This window comes from Agelaius phoeniceus, chromosome 16 (genome assembly GCF_051311805.1).
Source record: "Agelaius phoeniceus isolate bAgePho1 chromosome 16, bAgePho1.hap1, whole genome shotgun sequence".
Lineage (NCBI taxonomy): Eukaryota > Metazoa > Chordata > Aves > Passeriformes > Icteridae > Agelaius > Agelaius phoeniceus.
Genome location: NC_135280.1, coordinates 14,087,010 through 14,103,904, shown reverse-complemented (window position 1 = coordinate 14,103,904; position 16,895 = coordinate 14,087,010). Strand labels below are relative to the sequence as shown.

At 46.6% G+C, this 16,895-nt stretch overlaps 1 protein-coding gene across 8 annotated transcripts in view; it reads left to right on the top strand.

Moving 5' to 3' along the window:
• Nucleotides 1-93: 93 nt before the first annotated feature.
• SLX4 (SLX4 structure-specific endonuclease subunit) overlaps nucleotides 94-16,895 on the top strand; it is a 29,007-nt gene continuing 12,205 nt past the window's right edge. For 3 of the 8 annotated variants that reach the window (XM_077186844.1, XM_077186843.1, XM_077186840.1), the window contains exons 1-9: nucleotides 94-222; nucleotides 5,213-5,315; nucleotides 7,043-7,740; nucleotides 8,524-8,763; nucleotides 9,513-9,687; nucleotides 11,392-11,607; nucleotides 12,521-12,735; nucleotides 13,637-13,950; nucleotides 15,436-15,712. In XM_077186844.1, the coding sequence (XP_077042959.1) occupies nucleotides 7,374-7,740; nucleotides 8,524-8,763; nucleotides 9,513-9,687; nucleotides 11,392-11,607; nucleotides 12,521-12,735; nucleotides 13,637-13,950; nucleotides 15,436-15,712 (1,804 nt within the window). In that variant the 5' untranslated portion in view covers nucleotides 94-222; nucleotides 5,213-5,315; nucleotides 7,043-7,373. Of the gene's footprint in view, nucleotides 223-530; nucleotides 627-3,242; nucleotides 3,303-5,212; nucleotides 5,316-7,042; nucleotides 7,741-8,523; nucleotides 8,764-9,512; nucleotides 9,688-11,391; nucleotides 11,608-12,520; nucleotides 12,736-13,636; nucleotides 13,951-15,435; nucleotides 15,713-16,895 lie in introns of those variants that run through there. The other 5 variants (XM_077186842.1, XM_054643768.2, XM_077186846.1 and 2 more) reach the window with 5 other exon arrangements.

Here is a 16,895-nt window from a genome sequence, read left to right as displayed (position 1 = left end):
GTCCCTACGACAACCGATGGCGGGAAGGCGGTGCGCATGCGCGGGCAGCGTGAGGGCCCTGTCAACGTCCCGCGGGCCGGGCCTGCGCATGCGCACCGCGCCGCGCCCGCCGCGAGCCGAGCACCGCTGCTGGAGCCCCGCGCATGCGCTCCGGCCGTGCACCGGGGCTCCCCGCCGTGGCGGCGGAGCGCGGGCAGGGCCGCCGGCCCGGGGCGCGGACAGGTGGGTGGGCGGCCGGGCCGCGGCGGCAGGCCCTGCCCGGGCTGGGGCAGGCGGGCGGGAGGGAAGCGCTCCCAACGGCGGCAGGCGGGCGGGCGGGCGGGCGGGAGTGACGTCATGACGCCGGCGCTTTCAGCGCGACGCGGCGCCACCTGGTGGCGGGGAGGGGGTGGCGTTGGACGCGGGGCTGGCCTCACCACAGGCGTTACGTCACCGATATTACGTCATTGGAAGGACGCCACCCATGACGTCATTCCAGGGCGCACGGGGCGGTCCCTGTGGGGCTGAGGGGAGCCCAGGCCCCGAGCGGGCCCGGGCACAAACGGTGCTGGAGGATGCGGCTCCATCCTCGGTGCTGGCATCAAAGGCAGAAATTCGGGCACAAAGCAGGGGCAGAGCTGCTGAGGGTAAGGAGAGAGGGCGCCAGGGATCCGAGCAGCTCTCCCACTGCCAGCCGGCAGGATTCCCTGGAAACGTTAACGGGCCCAGCTTCAAAGCGAGCTTCTGTCTGGCAGGGTTACCAGGGAAAGCAATTCTCTCTCCGCGTTTGTTGCTGCTTTGTGAAGAAGCGTAGAGTTTTATCTGTTGTTTCCAGGCTCAGGGGCACACGGAGCAGCAAATTCAGGAGAGTGAAGAGGGACTCTGGACAAGAGCCTGGAGCCACAGCACAAGGGGGAATGGCTCACCACAGGGCAGGGTTGGATGGGATTTTGAGGAGAAATTGTTCCCTGTGAGGGTGGCAGGCCCTGGCACAGGGTGCCCAGAGCAGCTGGGGCTGCCCCTGGATCCCTGGCAGTGCCCAAGGCCAGGCTGGGCAGGGCTTGGAGCAGCCTGGGACAGTGGAAGGTGTCCCTGCCATGGCAGGGGGTGAGGATGGGATGAGCTTTAAGGTGATTTCCATCCCCACCATTCCATGATTCTGTGATGTGGGCCTGCCTTGAAGGGAGGCAGTGTCAGCTGCTGTACTGACAACACTTGGTCCCTAAACCTGCAGACACACAGGTGTTTATTTTAACCATGCAGATTTTAGATAAAGCCAAAATTACAGCTGGGCAAAACCAGTTTGACTCCAGTAAAGCCTAAAGGCAGTGCCATTGGCTGTTGCTCAGTCTGTTGGCTCTCTAAGAGCTCTCAAAAATCACAAACTGGATTTTGTCTACAAAAAAACCCCCTTATGTGCTTGGGTTTTGTATACTGTTCTTCCTGTCCTGGTGCCTTCTTTGCCCTTTGATTTTGGTGCTTGGATGAGAACAGTTACCTGGACAGCAGTAAAGGTGTGTCAGAGGCAAACTGAAAACACAAAGAATTGTTACCATAAGCTTTACATTTGGAAGAAAATGGACCTGAAGTTCTTTTGACTTTGCTTTTCCACTGGGTCAATTTCCATTACATGCAGAGTGTTGAGGGGTTCAGTGTAGCTCTTGTGTGTGATTTTAGCTGAGAACAAGTTACTCATTGCTATGAATTAATGAAGTGTTAGTGTGAAAGATGCATTAGCAGGTCACCTAAAGAAATCCATGATGAGTTTGGTCACCTTTTCAAAGAGAGCATCCTCCTGTTTTAGAGAAATCAAGATACTTTGTTAAATTTTCCCCAATATTTGGTTTCAACATAATCACAACTGAGAAGATAAGATTTTTGGGAAAAAAATCAGTAGAACTGCCCTTGTTTTGAGAGAATGTGCACTTCAGAATAACACTGCCTTCTTGGAGAGGAATAGCTTGAATGTTTAACATGGGAGTGTTCTTACTTGGCTCTATTTTCACTTTTGCATTAATTATTCAGTTCATCCTCTTGCCACAAATATCACTGCTCCACTCTTGATCTACAAAACAGCAGAACTGGTTGACATGGTCACAGTTACCCCTGTTGGAGTGGATCAGGCACCTGGGACAAGGCCACACTGAGGTTTGGCAGAATGATGGGCTGTCCAGGGGTTCCCTTTCTTGGCAGCTTGATCCTGGTGGTTGGGGTCTCTCCCAGCTCAGTTCCTAAGGTAAAGAACAGAAAAACAGGACAGGCAGAGAGTTAATCTCTGTGGGGTGGCACTAGAAACATAAGTGGCAGCTGTTTGCAGCTGCATTTGGAAACTTATTTAGCTGCACTGGAATAATTTTAAATGCCTTGTATTGATTTTGTTGGATTTTAATTAATCATTTTGTCCCTTGACACTCCTTTAGTGGTTTATAGAAGAATTATCCCTCTGATGACACAGAGAGCTCTTGTTATTAGCTGAATGTAGGTCTGGCTTTTTATAAACTGTGTTGATTTGGTTGAATTTTATTATCCCTCTTTATTCATCAATTCCCATATAAGCCCTTTCTTGATCAGCCTAGTGTTTAGCTCAGTGTGCAGGATGGGTGTTTACTTCCCTAATTGTCCTTTTTGAAAAATCACACTGACTTCTGCTTGCAAATGATCTGATTCTGTTGACAGAAACACCTTCAGCAGCTGCATTTCAGTGTGCTTTGGATTGCTCCTAAAATAGCTGCTTTCAGCACCATCAGGGGGTGGGTATTATGGAAACATTTAGTATTTGCAGGATTAACAGTTCCACAGTTTGATGGAGTGGCCTTGGTAGGTTTTTCATGTACACCAAAAAAGGTCTTTTTTGAAAGTCCTTAACTTTTTCTGACAAGGTGATTTTACCTCCTGGTTTTAATACATTGCATTGTTTATATTCAGAATCCAATTCCATCACCATGATAATATTTTACATCTTTGTTTTTATTATCACTCTGATTACTTTTCCTTCTCTGAAAACCAAGTGAGTTTTTATCAAGTATTTTTCTCTTTATTGAGTTTTGGGGCCTCTACCAAAGTGGTTTTATTCAGTCCTTGAAATCAATTGTATTATTCTCTTTAAATTAATACCTTGTTGTTTTCAGTCAAACCAATTTGATTTTTGCATCACCAGCTGCTTCTCTCTGTGATTTATGTGCTGCTGTGTTTGCATACAACCAGGAGCATTTGAGTGACCGTTGGTTTTTATTTTTCTCTTCACTTCCCCTTTATCCTTCCAGAGGAGATATAAAGTGAATTTTCTATTCTGGGGACGTGTTGGTAGAGGGACACTTTGTTGTGTAAGTAATGATTTGAAATTCTGTCTGGAGTGTGATGGATTTTTTTGGTGCCTGTGAAATGCTTTGAAATGCTTTGCCACATGAGCAGGGTGCTGGCAGGGGGAGGTGTAGCCCTGAACAGGAATGTGAGGACTGAAGGATATCAGATATGGGAGTGGGTGGTGCCAGATGGACACTGCTGCTGATCCCTGCTAAGATCCCTGCAATCTCAGGATGATTTTCCTACCTAGCATTCCCTTTCTATAGAAACTTGAATTAATTTCTCATTTCCTATTTTCCACGTCTGGTTTTGGTACCTTTTTACAGGGAAGCTGGCAGAGACCAGGACAAGAGAGTTGTACCTCTTTGGATTCATGTTTTGCACTTACATCTGTTCTCTCCTCACAGAACAAGCCCTGTTGTCCTCAGTGTTAAATTTTTGCACTTTTGCAGCCTCAGAGACCCTGCACTGTACAGATACAGTGTCATGTCTTTCTAAAGCAGTGATAAAGCTGTTGGTTAGTGCAGAAAACAGGCTCTAGTGAAGAATCCATAAAAGGCTGGAGGATAATGTGCTTTTTCACACCATTGACATGTAGGTTCTTCTCCATCAGGAACCAGCAGGAAGATTTTTTTGTTACAAAATTTGGTCTGGAGGAATCCCTAGAGACCTTCTGGTGTGGCTGCCAGAAAAAACACCTGCAGAAATTCTTCCCTCTTGCAGTGTTTGGTCTGACTTGACTGGAAGTTTTATCACTAACCCTCAGATCTTTGGCTGCAGCTTCCACCAAAGGAGAAGAAGGTGATGAAAGTTCCAGTGCCAGCCCAAGTGGTGCCTCCCATCATCCTGCTGCTGCCAGCCCTCTGTAATTAGTGTGGGTCATCCAGGCCCTGGCAATCAGCTGATTTCTGAACACAGGTGAAGCTGGAGGGAGGGCTGGGGTGGAAAGGTGCCTTCCTTTGGACTCACTCCAGCAGGTCCACATCCTTTCTGTGCTGAGGACCTCAGACAATAATTCAGGTTTTGGTTTTGCCTCACTTTCTAATGTTAATTAATCCCATTTCCCTTAGCATTTCTGGTGAAATACAGGAGATTGCTTGCAAGGTGCTTTCCTGGTTTTGGAAGAATAAAGTGAATTTTTCTTTCAAGATGAGAGGGATTGAGGAGCAGATGTGCTGTGGTGCTCAGGAGGGGAGAAGGTTTCTGCTGTGTGCAAGCTGTGGAGGCCTGCCCAGCACTGATGGGCTGTTGTAGCCACGGTGGTGACATGTTCTTGGAGGCTGAAATGGCAGCAGAATGGTTCCTGGAACACACAGACAGTGTAAAGCAGCAAGGGAGCAGGCCCAAATGTTGTGTGTTTGAGAGCATGTCAAGTTGGGCTGCTGGTGGAAAAATGTTTGCAGGGGTTAAAAGAGAGGCTGCTCTGAAATGTGGGAGGGTAGCAGATGTTTTAGCTGTTTGGGGCTTTTTAAGGGTTTTATGATTTAACTAAGTAATTGCAAGGCAGTAAGTTAAAGGTATGTAGTAGGTGCATACTTTTAAATCATAGAATTACAGAATAATTTGAGTTGGAAGGGACTTTAGGATCATCCAGTTCCACCCCCCTGCTCTGGACTGGGACACCTTCCACTGTTCCAGATTGCTCCAAGCCCTGTCCAGCCTGGCCTGGAACACTTCCAGGGATGGGGCAGCCTGTGCCAGGCCCTCACCACCCTCCCAGGGCAGATTTCCTTCCCCATATCCCATCTACTCCTACTCCCTACAGTGGGGAGCCATTGCCCCTTGTGCTGTCACTTCAGGCCCTTGTCCAAAGTCCCTCTCCATCTTTTTTGTAGGCTCCCATCAGGAGCCTATTGAAATGGTGCAAAGGATCATCAAGAGCAGTCATTTCAAAATACACTAAATCCATCCTTTTCCCTTGATTTACCAGGTTCTATCTTTCATCCTTGCTGGTCCTGCTTTGTACCATTTTGCTGATCCAGGTTTGCTTAAAGGGCACAGCTGGGCTATAGATTTGGCATCTCAGTGAACAGGTAAGTGCTGCTGATTATTTTATTTATGATTTGTTGAGTCTTAAAAACATCCAAAATGAATTGAATGTTACACTGAAAGAAATGACTTTCAAAACCATTACTTTTTGAGCTCAATAAACTGGTGCCAAAGCTGGTTATTAGGGGCAGCAATAGCAGCAACTTCAGAAATACTGAGATGTTGAACAGAGTAGGAACCTGGAGGTCTGGAAAGGGAGCAGTAATACAGATAAATTCTTAGTTTTGCATCAGAGGTTTGATCTGATCTGCCTGGGACACTGAACATTGATAGCAAATGCTAAAGTGCTGCTCTGTTTCAAAGTTTAATATCAGGAACTCACCATAAATAATCCAGCAGTACAGATGTACTGAGGTATTTAAAGCCATGTAGGATGTGAGATTTGGGACTTCTCCACATGCTGTCTCCTCCTTACAAGAAAATTGTCAATTTACAGTTATAACTACCCCAGTGTTCTGTCCAGAAAAAGGAAATTTATGAACTGGCTACATAAAGCCTTTGTTTCTAACAGAAAATCACTCCAAGATTCACAGCAAAATCCTCTGCAGGTCTGGGAGCCTGAGCTTAAAATAAATAAATCCATTAACATCTGTAATTGCTTATAGGAAAGGCTGACCCATAGAAGTGTGTAACCAGCATTCCTCAGCCTCTCATGTCTGCAGCCAAGCCATTTGAGAAAACAATCCCCCATGTGTTTTTCCTGCTTTTTGAGTCCTTCTGTGCCCAGAGCTTTACTGGAGTAACTGGACCACAGCTGCTGCCATTCCAAGTGAAACACTCTGCTTTAGGTTTGAAAGAAGGAGGTTTTGGGAGCAATAAAAGCCCCTGGTAAAATAGCCAGAACCATCATGAACTCAGGACTAGGAAGAAGGGGACAAAGAAAACATGTAAGAATAGAGCTCTAGTTTTAATGTTGATGGCATTTCCATCTGGACACTGTACCCAATGCTGTTCCAGGTAATCCCTGCCTAGTACTGCTGTTCTTGCTGTAGCTGAAAAGATTAAGAAATTCATTTAAAAATACCATTTATGTAGTCTGTTTACCTCATATATGTGACAGCAGTTTGGGAAACATGATCAGTGCTGTGGTTTATTGAGTACTCAGGGGAAGAATTCAGCAGGAACAGGAGAGCTAATCCTAAGTGAGCAACAGTGGAAGTAAGAGGAGAGAAAAGGTGAATGTGTTTAGTGGAATTGTTCTCTGACTTGTCTTAAAACCCCTTCTGAAGTGCCAGAAACTCCATTTATTTACATTTCCAAATGAGGTTGGGCTCTCTTCTCTGAAACTGCAGTGTCTCAAAGTGTTCAACACTCCAGAATCACTGCATGAGCTGAAGGAGGGAGTTTTTCCCTGCTGCATTTGCTGGTCTTGTGCTATATAAGTATATATAAGTGTATATATATAAGTATATGTTATAATATATATAAGTAGGAATGTTGTATAACAGAAGGACTGTCTGAATCCAGAGCTCCAAGACAAAACCCTACCCCATATCAGATAGCTGTTTTAAAGTCTCTCCTCTCCTTTGCTGATATGGCTTGGCATGTCTGTAGTACAGTTATAGGGACACTCTTTGGGGTCAATATGTGCTGTTTCTAATCTTAGTATTTCATGCAAATTCTCTTCTCCTTCAGCAATTTACACCTTGTCCCACAGTGCATCTGCCTGTACCACCATGCATGACCACCTGCTTTTGTTTCTTTGTTTAAGGGCTTTCTTAAGTGTCTCTCTGAAGCTCTGTACCTTAGCATGATGATCCTACACGTGCTCTGCACAAACTGAGGTGCCTAATTTATAATCCAGAGTCTTCTGAAGAACCAGCTTGTGAAAGCAGGTGAGGTCCTTGGAGAGAAAACATGCTCTGCTGAATGTGAATGAAGTGTGGAAGAATGAACTGTTGGAAGTGCCCACTCTGTCTGGTGACCTCACTGGAATCTGGAGAATGGACATCTCTGAGGTGCTGGAAGGGCTGATGCAAATCTGAACTGATTCTGGTGCTTCCCCCCTGCCCTCCAGTCCTCACAGTGTTCCTGGAAAGCCAATGGATGAACAGGACAATGATTTTAAAGAGTTGTGGGCAAATATTTTGAGTGGGGCAAAGAAAAAGGCTGGGGATGCTGAGGCAACAAAGAGGGGTCAGAACAGGCCAAAGAGCGCCACAACACGAAGCAAATTGAGAAGAGGCAAAGCTGCTGCTAAGAGCCAAACCCATCATCACTCACCAGCAGTGAAGGAGAAAAACTTCCTTCAAAATCTGGGTCCAAAGGAGCAGACATTGGTGCATGAAGAAGATGGGGATGCTGCAGCCTGTAGTGGTGAGACTGCACAGGGGGATGGAGCAAGGAGCCCTCTCCCTGCCAGCCAGCTGAGCACAGGGACCTCTGAGGGTAGCCAGAGGTCTCTGGCAGGTAAGTGACCCTGAACAGTTCAAACAGAAGATAGGCAAGGACTGGGAGGACTCTGTAGCTCAGGGAAGGTTCTGAGAAATCCATCCAGAGGGGATGCAGCAGCACTGTTGGATGGTTTGTACCTTACACAGGTTTAACCTAGCAGTGTGTCCCTCAGCAGGGTGAAGCCTTGGTACAAAGTGATTAATTGGCCAGTGGTTATTTACTGTTTTCTGCAGTATCAGAGCTGAGAAAAGTACTCTCAGATCATCTAGAAGCAAGCTCAGAGTATATTGTGGTGCTTTTTGCTTTTTCACTCAGTGCTTCATTGTGTGGTGACATCCCTCACTGGATGTTTTCAAGGGCAAAAATATGAATGAGTAAAAAAAGGTGTTGGATTAATTCATAAAGGATTAGTCCTTCAGTAGCTGTTACACATGATGGCCACAATGCAGTCACCAGTGGTGGAAGTCCTTAAAATGATAAATTGGGTCAGTCAGGAATGGGACATTGTGTGGTGGGAATGCTGGGAGAGCAGAGCTGTGGGACAGCCTTCCATGTCCCTGCTGGAGACCATGCAAGGCTTCCTTAATATTCCTGCCTATAAAAGGATTCCAAAAGTCTCTAAATGCCCCTGTAGCACAGAACCCCAGTGTTGTTACTGTGGCTACACAAATTGTTCACTTCTCCAAGAGTGGCTGTTGCAGAACTGAGCCTGGCCCAGGCTGCTGGCAGGGAGGGGCCTCCCAGCAGCTCAGTGTCTTTAAAACTGCCTGCTAAAAGTGGTGTTTTCTCCCTCTCTAGTAAATCCTCCAAGTGGCTGTTCCCAGACTACCTTCCCCTTCCTTCCTGCTGCTCCTCCAGGATCCTGCTCCTCACCCACCCCCAAGGTGAGAGTGGCAGAGCTGGTGGTGGAGAGAATGCAGCAGTTCAAGAGGGTGGCACCCGAGCAGCTGAAGCACAGCTCAGATGGGAGCGTGCCAAAGGCTGCAGCCAGCTGGGATTTCCCTGCCAGGAGCCAGGAGCAGGAGCCTCCTGAGGATGGTACGTGTCTCCTCTTGGCTCTGCTGTGTGCAGAATGAGTGCCTGGTGAGAATGGTTGCCTCAGGAGCAGTCCTGGATCCCAGGGCTTTGTTCCTTGCTGGCCTAGTGGCTTGCTGTGCAAATCACTCCAGATCTCTGAGAAAACTTTGTTAAAGGATTATCCATACTTTTTTCCCAGCTCTTCTCTAAGGCTGAATTAACCTCATGTAAATTCTAAAGGAATAATTGTCTTTTTTGGAAACAGGTGGAAATTCCAACAGGATCAGTGAACTTGGTCATCCTTCCCTTGGGGCAGTGTCAGGCAGCTCTTAGGTAGCCCCATCCAAGCACTCTCTAAGGTGATATGTTCTGTGTTGATAAATGGAATTCACAACAAATTTACTCTGCTTGGTTCTTTATAGATCAAGTCCCTGTTGGTTCTGTATGGACATGAAAATCTGCTGTGTTATTTGATGTACAAAATTCCCTATTTTCCACAGAAACTTCAGCCAAAACTGTCCCTTCATTGTCCCTGACATGTGATGCACTGGGAGCAAATTGTCACCTCCTGCTCCTGGGCTGGTCCAGTCTTGGAGTGTTTGAAGGGAGCAGGTTGTACCTTTCCTGGTGGAGATCAGGTGTGAAGATGCAAGGGAAAGATTGCAATGAATTTTTGTGTGTCTGGTTTAATAATGACAAGTGTAGCAGTTTCTCACCTTCCATAGAGGATTTAGTTTTCCATCTCACATCATCTCTGCCTTCTTTGCCAGATACCCAGCATCTCCCATCCGTGGAACACGACAGTGCTCTGGCTTTGGCTCTCCAGCAGGAATCCAAGCAGGAAGGCCTGGCAAGCCTGGAGGATGCAGGTTTGTTCTTCTGTCAGATCTGCCAGAAGGATCTCACAGCCATGAACAGCCTGCGGCGAGAGCAGCACGTCAACAGGTCAGACACCAGCAGCACCTGTCTGTCCTTCCATCCAGCCCCCAGAGACTCCTCACTCAGCCCAGCCAGGGGAGAAAGTGGGAGCAGGGATTCTGCATAAGGGTCTTTACCTTTAAGGCTTGGATTAAGGAGTCATTTTGGTGTGAAAGCAGAGGCTGATTGCCTTGCCCTGCAGGGCTTCTGTGTGTGTGTGTGGCCAGGCCAAATCTGCTTTCATTAGCAGTGTGGCAGAGGAGCTGCCATTGTAAAGGAACTTGGTGATCTTAAAGGTCTTTTCCAACCATAGTAATTCCATTAGTGATGACTCCATAATGCAAATGTTGAGATCTACTGATTTCAGCCAACAGAGTTGTGTTTGCTCTGTTTTGATAAAATTCATCTAAGGACAAATGTGAAAGCAGTGGCTGCTTTCCCAATCAAATGGCAGCCAGAATCAGGTATGTCACTGTATCTGAGCTGTTTGCTGAGGGAAATATGATGCTACTCAGAGATATGACTCAATTGAAATTACTGCCCTTCATTTAACAATTTCCTTAGTGATAAAAATCAAACACAATATGTTATGTACAGGCAACTCTCTGGAAATTGAAACTGTGCTTTTCTGTTGACAAAGTATCAGAAACAACACATTTGAATGACTGTAAATTCTTAATTCAAGCACTTCCAGATAGCAGGAGTGATGTAAATTGTCCAGTCCTACATCATGTTACTGACTGGCTCCCATTGATCAGGAGTTTGCACCTGCAGCTTTCTAGGTGTTACTGTTGTTTCTGTTTTCAGACAACTTGTGCTGCTTGAGAGACAAAAACTAGAAAACAGTGAGAGTGCTAGATATGTTTTTTGGAAAGTCAGGCTTTCTGAACTATTCACATGTAATCATGTGTTGAGATTACAAGGTTATATTAGCCAGGGATTTTTGATAGCAGCCTTCATCCCAAGAGTGGAGCTGTAGATGGACAGATGCACTGACACACCAGTGCTGAATGGTCTCTTAGCACAGCCCTGTGTGTGTGATTACCTAACAGGGAGTGACTTTTGTAATAGGTCCTGCAGATCCAGGATTTCATACCTTGAACCTCTTTGGAAAGAACAGAAAAAGAACAAGTACAAATGTTTACCTAGTTGTGGCCAGAAGTTATTTGGTGTTCATTGTGCTGCATTCTGGAGCATGGTGTCAATTCAGCTGCTCCCTTTTCTGTTAAAGGGGTTTATAAATGACCTGGAATGTTAAAATGAGTGCAGGAAGAGGGACTGGGTGATGGAATGAATGAAGTGTGTTGTTCAGAGAGGCTGTGGACTCCTTATCCAAGAGATGTTCAAGGCAGGGCTGGAGTAACCTGTTCTAGTGAAGGTGTCCCTGTCTATGGCAGGGACATGGATCAAGATGTCCTTTAAGGTCCCTTCCACCCCAAACCATGTGGGATTTTATTATTCTAAAGTTATTCACTGCACTTGCCTTTGAGCAATATGTTTTTAATGTGCCTCTGAGACCATTATGTCCATGTAACTGTTCCATGTTGTGTTCATCACAGCAGTGGGCACATATTTCTTGTTTCTTTAGTTCATGGTTGTTACTGATATTAGAAGTGATTGTGCTTTCTATTAATAATACCAGTGTAATATTAATATTAATATATTAATGGCTTCAGTCTTAGCATGGACCCTTGCAAGTCTCCATAGGTAAGCTTTGCCACTGTCTCCCAGGTGTCTGGATGAGATGGAAGAAGCACAGGTGTCATCCTGCAGCAAACCAGTGGTCCCTGAGTGTCCCATCTGTGGGAAGCAGTTCCAAACCCCCCAGAGCAGAGTCAGCCACCTGAAGCGCTGCGCTGTGGAGATGGAAGTGCCTCCTAACCTGCTGCTGCAGGCAGTGCAGCTGCAGGTGGCCACACTTGGTGATGCAGCTCTTCAGTGTCCCAGGTAAGCTGGTAAAGAAAAAAATAAAGATGCTGATTGCTTCCTTTGGCCTGAGAGGTGTTGGAGGTTGGGAAGAGCAGTAAATGCAAGGCTGACTCCCACACTGGGTGAGCCCTGAGCCATGACCCAGTGAGGAGGATGTGGCAGTCAGATGGAGAAATCATCTGAATTTCCCTCAGAAGAGGTCAGGTGGTGGATGACTTTAAAAGCCAGCAGGCAGGAGCAAAATGGGGTGTAAATAACCTTGCAGTGGTTTGTCAGAATGATTTGTGCTGTGTGAGGCAGTTGCTCAGTAAAGCTGGCTGGGTGTGTTTGAGCTTATTGAGTGAGCCAGAGTATGAGTGTGGAGCCCTTCCTGAGATCTGTGGTGCCAGTGCCTCAGCTCCTCAGTTCATGGCTGTCCTGGGAATATCCTTTCATCCTGAGCTAAAGAGGAAGCAGATGTGATGGTTTGGAATGTGCTTGGTACAGAGCTGCTCGCTTGAATTTGAGCAGAATCTTCAGAGTGCTCCAAGTGGTGCCTGAGTGAGTTTGTGGAGGGGCTCATAAGTCCTGTTGTGCCTAGGAGGGACCATTGCCTGTTCCCTGTGCAAGCAGAGGGGTGGGAAAACATTTTCTGGTGATCTGGTTTGCTCCCTGCTTCAACTTGTTTGTTCCCCTTTGATAGAAAAAGTCATTCAAGGTAGAGATAACAGATGCTTACATCCCAAAATAAGACTTCTCTAAATTGCTCTAAATTCCATGAATGATAAATCCTTTGCTCTTTGCTAGGAAAGAAAGTACTGAATGGTTTTTATTATGCTTGACATGGGAATCTCTGTGAGCAAATGGAACAGCTGCTGTGGAGTACTCAGTGGTTGTTGTCTCTGATCCAGCCACATTAACTGGGGCTTCCTGCTGCATTCTTGGATTTCAGCAATCAGCCCAGCAGGGCAAAGAGGAAAGGCCCCTCCAACGAGGACTTGAGGAGAACACAGAAGAGGGCCAAAATGGAGCCCAAGGATGAAGATTTGCAGGTTGCCATGGCAATGTCACGCTCTCTCTTGGAGCAAGAAAAGCAAGAACAAGCAAAATCAGTTACAAATGTGAAAGCAGTGGCTGCTTTCCCAATCAAATGGAAGCCAGGGTCAGGTATGTGTTACAGCAAGTTGGTGTCAGGCTGTGGTATTGCAGGAGGAACAGGGCTGCTCTCCACCTAAACTTCCCTGTTGGATACAGGAGGGATGAGAGCCCTGTTCTGGTTTGTTTAAGCTGTCAGAGCTTCCACAATATGCAGTATCCAGATGCAGTCTAGAATGACAGCAGGATGTCCATGGGTTTCAGAAATCCTGTGGTTTTTTTCACTGATTTGTTCTTTTGAATCTGTAAAATAGTCTTAAGCTGTTGTTTCTTGTGAACTGTGGAAGTGAGGAGAAATAATATGAAAATATGTTTGCTATTTCTCCTGTAGTAGATTCTTTTCCTGTTCCTCCTGCTGCAGCCTGGATTAATGCAGCTTTTTCAGCATTATCTGATATCATTTTGTCCTTTCTGCAGTGCCATGTGTGTCCAGTACATGCTGCTGAGCAGGGCCTCACCATTCCAGAGTGCAGAAGGGTTTAGAAAGGCAGACAGCTGCCTCTGGGGAGAGAGGGGAGAGGGTTGAGAGCTGTCCAGAGGGGAGACTTCACTCTTCACAGCCCTGCTCCTGCCCACAGATACTCCCAGCTGATTTGGGGCTGGGCATTAGTAAGGCAAAGGTAGTAAGACACAGCATTTCCAAATGGAGCCTGCCCAGTGTTTGTGTGAGCTGGGGTTTGATCTCACCCATGACCAGAACACAAGGAAAGGACCCTTCATGGGGGTGTTGTGGAGTTCCTTTCTCCTGTAAGGGCCATGTGAGGTTTTGCACTACCTGCACAATCTTCAGAGCTGTGTTCCCATGCCTTTTGGTTGTCACTGGTTACAGCAGCACTGAAGAAGCTGCTGTGCTGATCTCCTCTGCCCTGTGTGTTCAGCTGTTCACTTACTTGGGTTCCTTTTCTTTTTAAAGAGAAAAAAAGGCGTAGGAAAGGCACCAGTGCCCCTCCACCTCTGCTGCTGCAGGATCCAGAGAAGGTCCACAAGAGGATCCAGGAGAGAGTAGCCATGATGCTGACAGAAGAGGTGGAATTCCCTCCCACCCCTCAGCTGCCCATCAGTAGGATTCTGGAGGATGAATCTGGAGAAGCAGCCTGGCTCATGCCATTGTGCAAAGCCCAGAAATGCTTTTTATGGAACATCAGTGCTCTGACAGGACCCTGTGACCCTGAATCATTCTACACTGCAGCCTTAACCCCTCCAATTGAACCCTGGAAGCCTGTGCAGGTGGGGCTCTGTTGTCCTTGCTCTGATATGTGTTTGCCCTAGTTGTTGATACTTGCCCTGTATCCCTTCTTTTCCTGATTTGGAATGTGAACCTGTGATCCCCTCTCTCTGCACACTCACTGCCTGTGACCTGTTCTCCCCTGCTCATACCCAGTCAGGTTTGAGGATCCTGAACTTTCATTTCTGCCTTTTGGAGAGGAGAACAAGGTTCATGTTACCGGTTTTTGAGCTTTCAGAAAGTGAAAGGGATGGGAACAGAGAGTACTGAGGAAAGGGATCCCATCCTGCTCATTGTGCCATTAGTTTGTCCATATTTACAGCAGCTTGGCTCTTGTTTTTGTACTTGGTCATTTCTAGTGTGAACTTTGCTCATGTTGCACTCAAAAATGACTGGGGTGAAAAATTTAAACTGAAACCTGGTATTTGCTAGCTCAGAGAAGGTGGGAATGAATGCCTGGAGTGTGCAGCAAAGCATTTACACTCAGGCTCCCCTGTGCATCCCACTGCCCCCTGCTGCATGTGAGCTTTGGTCCAGGTCTCAGTTCCACTCTTTCCTTTTGGTTCCACCCAGATCTGCCTCTTCCAGTGCTCTGTATTTTTATAAAAAGTGCCCACAGAAACAGACAAAGCTCTTTCAGTCTGTTTTTTCCAAGAAGGATAACACTTCTCTTTCTTCCCTTTTTCTTCTCTTGAAGAAGCGTTTGGTGCTCTTGTTCAAAATCTACTGTGCATATTTAGGTGCTTTATTTAATATTTCTTCCCTAGTCAAAGCCCAATGTTTCTCTGGCTTGTTGCAGGTTGAGGCTGGAGAGGAGGGACTCCACTCTAGGAAGTTTTGACCTTTCATTCAAGCCAGAAACTGCCAGAGAAGTTTAAAAATAAAAAGCAGGAATATCTTTAAAGTCATGGCAAGAGTGTGTTTTTCCTCTGATTCTTTCCATTCACAGAAATGGCTGAACTATTTTTACTTAGAAATAAATGAGCAAAATTATTTTTTGGGAAACAAAGACCAAACCTGGCAAATACCCACTCCAAGGTGAAAGTTTGATTTAGTTCCATGTAAAATGTAAAAATGCAAAAGCATTTCAGAACTCAGAACAGAAGAGAGAGAGAGCACAGCTGGAGAGCTTCAGCTGTGACTTTTGCCAGGAACTCCAGCTATTATTAAATATTTAGATGTTGAATTGGGAGCATTTCCCCCATCCTTTCTGTCTGCTTGGCAGTTGCCTGCACAGACATGCTCCTGGAGAAACCAACTTTTCTGCATTTTCCATGGTAGTTTTCTTTCTTCTGTTCAGAGCTGTCTCATCTCTGCAGAGTCCTTCACAGAACTGCAGAGATGTTCCTCAGAATCCCCTGTACCTGGGCAATGCTCTGTGATCCTTCAGAGATGTTTCAGGAGTATGAAACTGTACTCTGAGCTTTGCAAATACATGAAACAAGATCTAATTTCTTGGTGTCTTTTTTCCCTCCTCACTTGATCAGAATAATTCAGAGAACCTTCAGCCAGCAGTGGGATCTCATCAGCCAAAAGTATCCCAGCAACCTCAGCCTGACCTCAGTTCTCAGGAACCCACTTGCACAAAGGTTGGAGGCCAAACTTCTGATGGATCCAAGCCAGGCCCTGAAGGTGATGGGCAGCTTTTATCCCCAAGCCAGGACATTCAGACCCTGCAGGACCTGGTGGACTTGGCCAGGGAAGGACTCACCCTTACCCAGTGGAACCTTGACACTGGCCATGTTCAGGCAGCAGAGCAGCCAGGTGAGTTCTGGCAGCTTGTGAGCCCTGCCTCTGGTTCCTTCAGCTACACAGAGCCAGGCTGGGGCTGGGCTGACTCAGAGAGAGACAGCAGCACCCACAGGTTGTTGGTGTTGATCCAAGAGGTGATGTTGTGGGGGCACATTTTCCTGCAGTGATGTAGATACAATCAACCTGATCTTTCTGAAATGATTCATAAATCCCAGCTTTTAAGAGAATTCCTGGACAGCAGATATTAAATTTTATTTTAAAATTAAAGAAATCAAAGTATTTTCTGCCAGGAGGGAGCCTGGATGTGTTCAACAGCTGGAACAAAATCTTCATTCCTGCTTATCTTGGGCATACAAGAGAGCTGGAGAGGGACTTTTCACAAGGACATGGGGGATTGGCTTCAAACTGAAGTAGGTTATATTTAGATTAGATACTGGGAAGAAATTTTTCCCTATGAGGAAATTTTTCCCTATGCTGAGGAAGCTGTGGCTGCCCCTGGATCTCTGGCAGTGCCCAAGGCCAGGCTGGGCAGGGCTGGGAGCAGCCTGGGACAGTGGGAGGTGTCCCTGCCATGGCAGGGGTGGCACTGGATGGGCTTTAAGGTCCCTTCCAACCCAAACCAGTCTGAGATTCCATGATTCTGCCTGCACAGCCTTTCTGTTCTGTGCACTGTCTTTTCAGGTCTTGAGACAGTTGGATGAGAGATGCACAAGAGGGATGATTTTGTGTTGGACATTGATTACACAAACCTGGAGTTTATCTGTGCCTACTCAGGGTTGAGAAAATACAACACCTGGAATTCCTCTGTGGGCAGCTCTCTAAGGTCCCCAGTCACAGCTGCATGTGGTGCACAACTGCACATTTTGAGGGCACTGGTACCCCTAAAAGGGCTCTGGCTCTTCAGCAGAATCTGTTGTGTCTCCTGTTCATCTGTGAAAGAGAGCACAGTTCCTGAGCTCACCTGTCTGCATTTGCACTTGGATATAAACTCCTCATTTCCCTGCTAAACTGCAGCAAATGGTCCCTGGCCCTTTAATGTATATAAATAACAGTGAAATGGTGCTTAGGTACCTCAGCCTGTCACAACCCAGAGCCAAACCCTGCAAAAAGCCATGAGGGAGAGGCTGAGCCTCACACCCAGCCAGCCTGGTCACAGCAGCTGTCACTGCAAGGATCCTCTTAGGAGTTCTTAGGT